This window comes from Copidosoma floridanum, unplaced genomic scaffold (genome assembly GCF_036245765.1).
Source record: "Copidosoma floridanum isolate Cflo_tuat_1 unplaced genomic scaffold, Cflo_Japanese_pri ptg000021l, whole genome shotgun sequence".
Lineage (NCBI taxonomy): Eukaryota > Metazoa > Arthropoda > Insecta > Hymenoptera > Encyrtidae > Copidosoma > Copidosoma floridanum.
In genome coordinates, this window is record NW_028321898.1 from 30,836,490 (window position 1) to 30,849,387 (window position 12,898).

A 12,898-nucleotide genomic window follows, 5' to 3' on the forward strand; every position below is an offset into this window, starting at 1 on the left:
ACACACACACGCGCGCATATACACATATATACATTGACAAAGAACAAAGAGCCGAGCGGCCCAAGCCCAAGCCCATGTTTCTATATGAAATATAAACACTGACACGTGAACTGATAAATATACTTCCATTCGTTCGTTTTTTTCTGACGTAGCGTTTTTGTTTATTTCGAGGTATAAGATACGCGAACAATCTAAACTTAAACGTTTTATCTACATATTGTAAACGTAGAGATTGGTGATTTTGCCGGGTGTGCATTAAGATTAAATTTTAGCTTTCAGTTTTTTTATTTTTTTTTTTTTTTCAATTGTATAATCGGCTTGAAATATATAATACGAACATTAAATTGAATGTCGATTGTACAGATCAACGTTGTCTCAATTATTGTTTTCTATTGAAAACCCATGAATTTTATGAAAATTAAACAAGTTTCCTCATCTTTACAGCTCCTAATAATAATTGTCGATCCACTGAAAAATCAAATTAATAAAAATTTTAATTAGTTTTTTTCTTATTTGGTCAAAGAATAAATTAAAAAGCATCGATTCGCGCGGATGAATTATTATTTTTGAATACCCGAATAAAGAAACCCCCCAAAAATCGTAGGCAATAAATCACGTCAGCAACCGATTTTCAATAAAACCAAGCGCCCGAACAAAGAGCGCGAAAGAGCCGCCGGTCGCGCCCTCATTGTCCTCTCCCGCCGCGTAATTGTATTCCCTTCGCCAATGTAAATATACACACACGCTCAGTATATATACGCGCGAAGGACAATAAAAGGGTCCGCATAAGTCGTAGACATACCGCAGGTGATTGCTCATTGTCTTGTCCATTGCAGAGGCCACGTGATTAACCTAAAAGCCGATTTTCATGGGGTAAAATTTACACAAGTATTTACTCGGTATTTTATTAATAAAAAGCAAATACACGTATGAAAGCACAGCATTGATTTTCACAGCTTTTACGATAATTAACGTTTACTGGCAAACCCAAGCTTTCATTGAAGTTATAGTGAATGAAACCGGTATCGTTGGACAACCAAAGATTCATTATTTATTGCAAAGCCAGCAGTTTAAAAAAAAATACCATAATTATAAATCCTCTTCAGAGTGATCAGCGCGGCCAGCTAATCATACACCCCCACTTGTACCTTTGAATCGTTTATTATTAATTAGCTATCGACAGATCGCCATCCGTTTGGCTCCCTCCCCCCCCCCAGGAACGATTTGATTATTCATAGGCCACACGTCTTCCCTGACGCGTCCACCAAAACACTCTGTTGCTTCCAAATCACAGCCGTACGACACGGTATGCATTATTACTTGTCGCGCTGTACTATTCCAACTGCCAATATGTTCTTTCCCCTCCCTCCCTCGATAATTCGATTCACAGCGGTGGTTTTAATTTTCCAAAGTTGCGCAGCCGAGATCGTTAAACCGATCCAATTTGAACTCGGAGTATTGAGTGTCCACTCGCCGGGAACACGGGGCCGGACTCCTCCTCTTCGACTTCTCGTTAAAATAATATAGATGAAAAAACGAGGGAGGGGGGAAGAGAAAAGTGTGGCGAGTCTCCTCGCTCCCTTTGGTCTTCGATTAAATATATTTTTCCTTGGGGGGGAAAGGCTGGAAGAAAGGCTCGTCCGGTCTCTTGTGCCCCGAAACAAGAGATCGCGCTCCATTAGAATTAACGCCACGTTCGCGACAACCAGGGGCGGAGGGGGGGGGCTGGTACAAAGTGCCGCTGATGAACTTCCCCGAGCGCGGGGAGGTATAAGCTACGGTTAATTGATTTCGCCCCTCCTTGGCGTACATTGGCGGCCCGAAAACTTTGCGAGATTTCAACTTTCGTCATTACACGCGTTCGCACTGTACACGCCGGCCCCTTTCTTTTTCCTTTCCACCCCTCGAAGTTACCGATATATCGGCTCGCGCCAACTTTCCCTGGGTTCACCTACTTTTTTCCCCTCTATTTAGCACCTTTTTTCTTTTTTTTTTTTCCCCCCTCCATTCGTGTAAAAGCTCTGGTATCGTCGTCGTTCCCTTATCGTCCGCTGTGGAATAACTTAATTCCCACGCGGATGTTGGTTCTTGGGAAATTGGCTCGCATCGGTTTTTGCATTTTGATGCTCCGTCGCTGTGGTCATGTTGGTTCACGCGCGCAAAGATACCCTCCCCCCATCTGTGTATGTACAAATTTGTCGAAGAGATACTGTATTTTTTTTTTTTTTTTTTTTTTTTTGTCCTCCGGCAGTATCGTTCGATTACATGCACTTCCTCGCGCGCAGGAAAAAATTGAGCGCGTGTACAAAGTACATCCCAGCAGGTTTACGTACACCGAGAACGTAATAATATGCACCGGGTGTAAAGTTAATTTCTAAGGGTGTTGTTGCACCGAGAATTACTCGCGAAATTATTTCAATGAGTACGTGTAGGCGATATTATAAATCAAAGCACTTGACGTTTAAAGGGAAAGCGTGTGTGGTGGTGGTAGCTACAACAACAATCCGCACACTCTAGTTGCTGAATTTGAAGTAAAACGAGCACATCTGGGGGTGTAATGGATTACTTTCAGTATCGAAATTGGTTTTGCATTTGATTACAATATACTAGTGTCGAAAATTACACATACCAAGGAAATCATTTGTTCTGCATACTGCCTACTACTTATGTTTATTTTGCAATTTACATAATTATTGCTACAGATGCGCTATTGCTTTTGTTCTTGTACATATACAAGCCTTTGGCGTACATAAAGAAATAAGACCATGAAATAGCAACAATCAATCAATAATGTAAAGAGGAAGATTATGTATCTCCAAACAGTAGCGGTAATTTGTAAGTAAGAAAATGGTTCGAAGGTACGTGGAATGAGAATGAGACCTTTGCAAACTAGATTGCGTATTTTCTCTCCAAAATTCACCCGCAGGCCTGAAACTCCCCCGGCTTAGCTATGCATAGTAAGCTGAATCCAAATAGTTAATTTTCCATCATAGAACAGTAGAAAAAAAAAAAAACCAAAATATTACAATCACGTATACATACCCGAGCAATGATAAATCCCTGACCTGCCTTGACATGCTGTTCCCCGAGCATTTTATAATCCAAGCATGTCCGCAAACGCTAATGCAGTTACAAAAGGAAAGAGCTCGGCTGATGCTCCTTTCTCCGTCCACCGCCTCTATGTAACCCCACAGTAGATTGTTTGATTAGAATATCAATCTCGTTTGTGTATATACATACATGGATGACGAGCTGTAGGAGAGTCAGATGAGAGGAGGAATGGAAATTCACTGCTGTAGCAATCAATTTTTCCGCTTCTTTGATCACATGTATAAATATATTTATTTGTCATATATAGACATTAGAAACTACATCACGTAGGCGAATGAGTATACCGTTTTTAGGAGGACTACGTTTTTTCAAGCATCATCCATGTGTACCAAATATATATGTGAGCTATGCATGCGATTTGTGTGTGATTGTTATAAATAATGTATATAAATAAACGCTTGACCTGCATAATATACGTTGTAGCTTTGAACACTGTTGAGATTAATCACTATGTTAATCTACGTGTAGTTTAAATAAGCTTTATTTATTTATTTTTTTTTTTTTTGCAATATTTTTTCATTGGCAATGAAAAGTAGTACTTGCCGTCAAGGTCAGTCAAAGCGTGTGCTTTAACGTTTACATCATGAGGGAGAAAGGCAAAAAAGCTGCTTCTACCCTCTATTGTTACTGTCATCGATCATTCGGCGAACTCGATCGACCCTCCTGCAACATATATACCTACACATGTACATGAAGTTCGTACAAATAATGCACACGTAAAATATGTTCATACCACGTTTGAAACTGTTTTTATTGCTCTTCACCCGATCGTTCCGTATATCTATCAAATCGAGGCCGCCCAAGTCGATGGTCGCACGAATATTGTTTGTTCTGTCGTTTACCTCGTACTATTGGAGGGTATGATGTACGCGATTGAACAAGCGTTTTCGGTGATTCACGTCGAGCTGCTGTACGTATTACAAAACGTGAGATAAGAAAAAAATACACACACCACCTTGGTTCACTGGAACAGAAAAATAAAAGGGGGTGGAAACTCCAAGTAAGGCATCGTGATGAAAAAAAGCTCGGATTTTCTCATTTTCGCCCAACTCTGGGACGCTTATCCTTAAAGAGAAAGAGGAAAAAAAACGGAGCAACAAAAGTAAAGCCCATCGAGGTGACCCCTCGAGAGACAACGACTATGAAAGCACCGCAAAAACTACACACGCTACGTACCAAGGCTCGTAAAAACCGGCCACGCGAGAGAGACACGAAAGAGGAATCTCCGGTTGGTTTAGCGCCGAGTCCCGATTGCATGTACCTCTATTATAGATATATTTTTTTTTCTCCCCCAAGTCGGATACACCTGCAATTTTGACGAATCCCCCCCTTCGATTGTATCGAATACACCCTTACCGCAACCATTTGCGTCTCCATTGGCATACACGAGCACACAAGTTCCGTAACTAGTTGATATACAACAATACACGCGATAGAGAGGGTTGACTCGCTGTGGTTGTTGTACAGCTGATGTGTAAGCTCTTCTTATTTGGAACTTTGTAATTGGAGGCAATCTGGCCCGCGAGAGCTCGAGGATTTGCCGGTGAAGTTTCGGGATCCAAGGGGGAAGGATAACAGCTCGCGAGCTGAGAAAAAAAAGCCCTTCCAGTATCGCGGTGTATTTTTTAGTTCCGTGGGCGAGATTTTCAGGGTGGCGACGGTGAAAGTTTCTCGCGAGCCGAGCTTATGACGCCGGTTTTTTCTGAGGCTTCGCTATTGCCCGCAATTACCTGATGATGCGCTCGGGGAGGAGCATCGGCGGTGGAGAGAAGGAAAACGAGAAAGGAAAAGAGAAACGAAGAAGACGCGCGCTCGTCTCGTCGCATTAGGGGGGGTATTAGTGTCACGAGCTCGGTCGCGATACGCGTATATGAAGAGAGATCGCGTTGCGAGAGAGCTTTGGGTGATTTTTGCCCAAGGTTTGCCGACGCGGTGGTTTGGGCTTTTTTTTTTCTTCGCAACCGAAGATGAAGTGCATTTTCAAGCTTTCGCGGGGATACGTGATCTTTCATCGCCGCGTTGGAAGAAAATTATGTGCATCCCGAGTAGGAAAGAAAATACCATGTGGGTACATTTTTTTTTTTTTTTTTTTTTTTTTTTCTTAAGTAGAGGCCAGGGAGTACGAAAGAAGAAACAAAAAAATCTCGCCAAACTTATTGGTTACAAAAAACTTTTCACCTAGGAATAGATAATTTGGAATTATACTTAGCATCGTTGTGTAATGGACTTTAAAAGCTCCAACTTTGCAGGGGTAAAATTTGGTAGGTAAAAACCGAGTCTCGAACTCCTTCGCCAATACTAGGTGCTTGTTTTCTCTCTGCCAACCGTCCCATTCTATACAATATGTTAAGTTATGAAGAAAAGTCTGTATTAAAATGCAAGAAAAGTCTGTATTAAGATACAATTGATATCGTTGCTGGTAAAAAATATAAATTTCTTGATCAATTTTTTTTGTTTTTCTTTCAAGTAAGGACAAAACCGTAAAACTTCTTTCCCGTGAAATCATATACTACAGTACGTATAGAAATAAAGTTCTCGATTGCACCTGCGCGATCCATGTACGGGGCAGACCAATTAATCATCGATCATCACACGAGAGAAAGAAGGACGCACGTAACTTTACAATCAATTACTCGGAACTTCCAATCTGAAACTTGTTTTCCACACTCGCGAGCGCAAACGCAACCAAGAGGGATGAAATACTTTTTTTTCGAGTGTCATTTGAAAAAAAAAAAAAAAAAACCAAATCATCCCACGATCTCGAGTTTACGATTTAATGACTGTCGCATACCCCGTAGGCGATTCGTTAGTACAAGGGAGAAACTCGCTCGCACGCCCGTGGGGGTAAAAACGTATTCACGAAATCTCCTCGCTCGGGGATGATGGAGCGACCCGATAAATTCGCGCCCCCCCTACTTTTTGACAAATCGCTCGCTTTGCATAAGTCGCTGTTAGCGCGGGAACCGGTGTTTCAATGAGGGATATTTATACATCCGCACGCTTAATGCCCCCCCGGGAGATGCGCGTGTGTTTTTTTGCATCTTTGTAAATTTAGGCCAAGGGAACTTTTTCCATACCACGGTTGCCTCGTTTGATTAAGTATATCGTTGACTCGGTAAGGTCTTACCGATTTTTCTTCGCGATCAATTATCTTAATCGCGGATTTCTCAACCACCGCATTCTTCGAGGGGTCTTTGGGGGAACATTAGTTACACGCGCTATTAGCTCCGATTGTTAATTCCAGCGAGGAAGATTTAGGTAATTGCCGACGGAAATAAAGGAGCGCAGGTGATGCTTTTGTGTAACCGACGCGATGATTCTCGGACGCCGAAAGGTAAATTTTTGATTGCAAGCCATTTGTTTGTCATTTTTCTGGCTCTTCCGTCGATTTTGTTGAAAACAATCCTCGAAGAGAGGGAAAAAAAGCCACGAAAAGAATTACTTGCACTGATCTGGAAAATTTTCTAATCGCCCCTGCGTGTGACTGTTGGGCAGAAAAAAATATTGTTTCCCCGGATGTCTCGTTGAGGAACGTACTCTCCGACAGTATTTACCCCTCGCTCGATTGAACCGCGACCAAAGTTATACGTAATTGATAAAGTTCACCTCCTTTCTCTCCCAACTGATCGGCTGACCACAGCACACCGCGCAAATCTCACGTTAGATATACGTACAGCACCGACGTGCAATGTTGCTTGTACATAGTGCAGCGAGGATACCCCACACGCTTTGAAAAACCAAAAAGTCCCAGTTGAAAAGTTGTCATTACACGCATACATCGACACACACACACGAGTAGCATATTATATATATAAAAAAAAAATAAATAAAAAAAAGAAAGAAAGAAAGAAAGAAAAGAAAAGAGTATTGATGGGAGCGGGTTACGACAACGCCCTTAGCTGCGGAAGCCGGCGTCGACGCTGTCGATACCGGGGGCGATGAAGAGCAGCGGTGGGATCGGGGCCCACTACGCCTGCGGCTCGATACTGGGTGGCCAAGGCGAGGAGGCCGCTGTAGTACTAGTCGGCGGTGACTACCCGCGTGGCGGCGGCTGCGCAGGCGGTGACGAGCGTGCTTTATCCGTGAGCGGGCTCACCGGTGCTGGGAGTGTTATTGGCGGCGCCGGGGGTACGGCCGGCCTGGGACCCGGTCAATTGCAAGGGCCCAAGAACAGCATCGGCGCCGCCTCGAAGCACAAGCCCAACGTCGGTTACCGGCTCGGTCGGCGGAAGGCACTGTTCGAGAAGCGCAAGCGCATCAGCGACTACGCACTCGTCATGGGCATGTTCGGCATCATCGTCATGGTCATTGAGAACGAGCTATCCAGCGCCGGCATCTACACCAAGGTATGTGTGCCTTTTTTAACCATTTTTTACACCGCTGCATCTAAAAATTCTATTATTTTTTTCCGTATATAAAACAATGAAAGTTACATCCTTGGCTTCTCTCTTACAACTCTCGCGCTCCTTCGCCCCCAAACTGTTTATAGGTGATACGCGCAAGCACGTACAAGCCCACTGGTAATTAAAGCTACTTAGCAATTAACTATTGGCTCGTTTGATCGTAAACAAAGAGAACCGGAATGTGCATAGAATGGAAAATCGGCTCGTTTCGATAACAGCGTAGGTACAATGTCCGGTTCGTCTGACCGTACCCTGGTCGTACTACTTGCCGCGGTTAAGTTGATTTCGGAAGCCGAGTCGAGTGAATGTGATGGCTCCTTCGAATCCCTCGCTCGTTTTTTCTTGTTTCTCCCGGTAATACCTGCACTTATACTCCCTCTGAGGGTTAAATTTAATCCCATCGGGCCAAGGGTGATATCCTTCGATCCGTTAAGGGAGGAAAATAAAGAAATGACAAGTTTACTCGTGAATCGGAACGAGGAGAAAAAGATGTCATGCCATAAATAAAGGTAGCGCCAGATGGGGGGAAGGATAAAGAGGACTGAAAAAAGATCGGTTTTATTTACAAGCAAAAAAAAAGAGATGTACACACACGACTCCAATAATAGTTTTGTAATTTTTCTCCGTTACTCGTTTTTTTGTTTTTGTTTTTTCAAGACAACACACACAACCATAAGCTCAGTATATCGAAGACGTTGGCTGTAAATACTACAACAGCCGAAATAAGCCCGCAGTTGGGACGCGTTGGAGCGAGCAAAAGTTTTTGATACAACCTCCCGGTCAAGCGTCCCCGGCATCCGTAACTTTCTCGATGTACACGGAGCCGGGCGAAATTATTCAGTCGCTGAAAAGAGTCGCGCATAATAAAGTTCCGCGGAAGAGCGAATGTAAGGCGGGCACGGGGAGGGAGACAATGGACCGGCTGCCGTCAAAAGCTCAACTTTTTTAATAAATACAGGGACACTCCGAGGGTGTGTCGAAGTAAGTTCAAGCTGCGGCTCGTTATCGGGCGGCGGTCAAGTTTTTCTTTTTACGTATAGGTATGTATCTACGAGGTCCTCTTTGGCTTCTCGAAATAATTTCGACTCGTAGTGACTTTGTGAAGAACCAATCGGAGGGCCATTTACGGGATGGATGGCATATATATATATATATTTGGGATTACGTAAGGGGTGGGACATTATTCATTCCGGGCCAACTTTTTTTTCGAGCGTGAATATTCAGTGCGCGTGACCTCGGATTAAAAGTGCATTTGTCGCTTGATTATGCGACTCTTACAGCGGGGTATTCTTCGGTGGGAGCACGGCAATGCTTTTAATCATTGGATTTTTTTCAAAAAATCAGCTCCACGCGCACGGTAGGTAAGTTAATTATTTACCGAGAGCTTTCGATTGAAACGGTTTTCAGAGTCACTTGAATTTCAACTCCATAATTCACAAGGGAGGTGTACTAGACTTAGATTTTCATGTCCCTTTGATGCACGGGTCATGTACTTCATGATTATACTTTTTTGGTCTTAATTTTCTTTTTTTCACCTCTACCCAAAGTAAGGGTTATTCGTGTTAAATGAGTACATGCGTACAGTAGTCACGTGAAATTAATTGTTCTACTTGATCGACAATTATTTGTACAATAAATAATTTTAAAAAACGTTAACTTAATTATTTTTACATTGATGTTACAAAAATTTTCTTCGTCAAATATTGATTACAATATTTTCACAGAGTTTTGCACCCTAATATGTCATTTCCGATGGGATGATTAATCATTATTTTAATATTTAAAAAAAAAAAAAAAAATTTAATGACTAAAAACACCAGCAAGAGAGAAAAAAAAAAGCCGTGTAGTATTTTCCCCTCCACCCGTGCGTTTGAAACGAAGAAGCGCAGCAGCTGCCAAATCCAGAGATCAAGCGCTCCATTTCCATTACTCGCGTAATCCTTCGGTGAGCTAGCTGTCCCGACGGGATATTCGATAAATATGGCGCGTCATCTGCCTTGAAAAAAAAAAAAAAAAACAAATATACATATACAGGTCCTCGCCGTTATTTCTGTGAAAAATTTCCCTTGGAATAACCGCAACTACAGCGTGTCCTCCACAAGATGCCACGGCTGCGAGACGCGTATTTTCACAGGATACCAGGAATATATTTTACAATAAGCAAAAAAAAAAAAAATAATTGTTTTCTTGATTCCAGGCCTCTTTCTACTCGACTGCTCTCAAAACTCTGATCTCCGTGTCAACTGTGATACTCCTTGGCCTCATATTCGCTTACCACGCTTTGGAAGTTCAGGTTAGTCAACCAGCGTTCTCCTAAAAGGCGCATATATATACCTCTTTATCAAAACGATTACGTCAACTGTGATTGTTAGCTCGTTTTTTTTTTTTTTTGTTTTGTTTTTGCATGACTTAGATTCTGTTGGGTCACTATACATACACGTATGTGTGCAATGTGATCTCAGCAATGCAATTTCAATGATAGATTACCAAAATAAAAGATAAACACATTAGCGTAAAGCAACACGGTGAAATAAACGTATACATCATACCATACGGTCACACGATTGATTGCACGACGCTCGCTCGCTCGTTTGTACAAATATATATATGCAACCCCTCACGCGTTCGCGAATACACATTTTAACGATCGGCGATCGTTTCTCAAAAAACTGTCGTTGGGATGAAAATTCAAGCGACAGCGCAACAAGACCCAGGGACAGTTGAGTGTACACACGTATCGCGAAAAGTGCTTGGTCGACGGAAATCTTTTCCTCGCCCGATTGTGCACATCCGTATGTACAACAGCGCGAAGAACCGAGGCAAGCGTGGGGTGTTAATGACATTGCAGTTCTGTAAAAAAAAAAAAAAAAAAAAAAAAAAAAAAAAAAAAAAAAAAAAAAAAAAAAAAAAAAAAAAAAAAAAAAAAAAAAAAAAAAAAAAAAAAACAAAACAAAAGGCAAGGGAGAACAAGAGCACCCAGCCGTGACCCCTGTAAGGAAAAACACGAGATGCCTCGTTCAAAATTGAACGCCGACAGTTACGCGCTGTGTATACACTCGAGTGGCGGGGGTGCTATTATTTATTCCATAACGGAGTTGCTCCTGGGATATGAAAATTTTCCGCTCGAGTGAGGAAATTTGAAAAATAATCTGGAAGCGCGCGTATGCACTCCCGCAAGATGTATTACCCGAGGGAGAGGGCGCGTGGGAAAACAGAGGACCATTTTGCAGAGTAGTCCGATGTAAAATAGCTATTGTATGGTATATAAGCCATGGAGAGGATGAATCGAATTCTGGACTCGAGGCCGAGGGAGTCTCGAAGTGACCTTCGATTGTTTTTTTTTTTTTTTTTTTTTTTTTTTTTTTTTTTTTTTTTTTCTTAATTCGATCAAGGTCCACGTGGAGAAAAAAAGGGGCACTGAAGAGCGCTAAGGAGGTATCGATCGGTATCTCCGATGTATCGCGCAGTGTGGACTCGTTTGCTATTTCAAGGGGTGCCGGTACGTAATTTACGGTTTCGGGTTTATTGTGATGCTTTTTTGAACTTTCGTATTATCCTGTAATTTGAAAGAATTTCGCGCACCGCGTAGCAATTTGATCAACCTTTTTTTTTTTTTTTTTTTTTTCTTTTTTTGCTGAAAAATTCATCTTTGTACCGAGTTTCCTTTGACGTCAAAAAATGCATAAATCCAACGGATGAAAATTTTAATCCGCGGCAAGGGCCGAGCGGAAAAAGAATTGTAAATCTCGATGAATTTGAGGTATTCTGAAGAGCGACCCAGAAACGTTAGTGCAGCGCGTAATTCCATAGGGTGTTTTTTTCCCTTGGAAATACACGCGGAGGGGAACCACACTGGATTCAAGGGTATTTTAGCCTCAATGGTCTTGAGGGGAAATCTTTAATTTAAAATCTGCTGTTTAAAATCTGACTGCACAGGTTTTGCGTAATTCAACCCTATGCTAATTATATTACTATACACTAATTTTGTGTATTTATTAATATCAGTTCAAGGTAAAAATACACAAAATTTATGTAATGATGACGTTTGATTTTTTTTGAACTGTGATGGGGTGATGGGAAAAAAGAAAAAAATTTTATATACTTATTCGAAGGCGAGATTTTTGACGCTGCGAGATTACCCGGAGGGGCTTTTTGAAATTCATGAAAAGACGGATCGGCGCGACGAAAAGTTCTTTTCTCCAAATTCTAAAACTTTGAAATTACACTTCGCGCAAAGTAAGTTATATACGTTACACGTTCGGTTGTTTTTCTATAAGCTCCCGGCCGAAGGATCGCCTAATTTCCATCCTCCGAGAGACGAAGACTCGATCCCAAAGTTTCTCCAAGCGCGGAACAATATTATCAGTTTCAAGGTCGGTGTAATTCAAAGCAAGCACCGGGTGAGTTACGCAGGGCGCCCGTGGCTTGATTTTCAATTTGTGTATGACTCGTGCCACCACCTCGGGGGTCCCTAATCGAGTTCTAGCCCCAACTCCGCCGTCTCCGCAGTATAAAATCAATCGCACCCCTTCCTTCGCTCGGTCGAACGGCGCGAGCACGTAGGTGCACTACCCGCGATAAGCCGAAAACGAATTGCGACGCGAATACGAGAGTAAAGAAAAAAGAAAAAAAAAAATTGAATTGCCAAGGGGATATTGCACTGTTTTGAAGCTCGCAGGTGTTGATTGGTGCATGTAGGTACTCGCGTGTGGGGGTGGCTCGGACGAAACGTGTTCTATCGGAGAATTGCCGGAGTCGACGACGGCAAGGCCAAGAGTCTCAAAGACGGGGGGGGGGGGAGCCTTGCCCAAAAGCTTCGCTGCGAGGCGCTCGATAGTATTATATTATATTCGTGCTCGTCGTGGGGGTCGATCTGCTTTTGTGCGCGCGTTTTGCATCGTGATCGGCTTTTTTTTTTTTTTTTTTTTTCTTTTTTTTTTCTGGGTAAAATTGATCGCATACGTGCTCGTCGGAGCGGCGACGTCGAGGCTTCAATGCAACGACGGTGACTGAGTGTATCTGACGGCGACGACGTTTTATCGCTCGTCGTTCGTCATCGGCGAAACGTCAGATCTGCTGGTGAGGCGAACGCAAAAACAGCTTTTCCGAAAATTCGGACGTCGACTCTGGAAAATCGATGCTTTTTTCATTACGAAAAACGTGGGTCGCTCGCGTCAACGAAATAACGAAGGGCCGTGAAAAAAAGTCATAGAGACATCAGCCGCTAATTCAGGATAATGGGCAAAAAAGCCATCCCTTCCAAAAAAGAGTCGAGTCGAGTTTGAATTTTGTATCATTACCAGTAAGGACTCGGGGGTCCTATATGTAGTACTCGACAAATTGTACAAACAAATAAAAAAAATAAGTGTGGTGCATTACATAAA

The 12,898-nt window shown here is 42.4% G+C and overlaps 1 protein-coding gene across 1 annotated transcript in view; it reads left to right on the forward strand.

The window, feature by feature from the left end:
- The window catches only part of SK (small conductance calcium-activated potassium channel), a 104,610-nt gene that overhangs the window by 81,692 nt on the left and 10,020 nt on the right, over positions 1-12,898 (forward strand). Inside the window, exons 5-6 of the mRNA XM_089594304.1 lie at positions 7,011-7,457; positions 9,712-9,807. Of these exons, the coding sequence (XP_089450430.1) occupies positions 7,011-7,457; positions 9,712-9,807 (543 nt within the window). The remainder of the gene's footprint in view (positions 1-7,010; positions 7,458-9,711; positions 9,808-12,898) is intronic.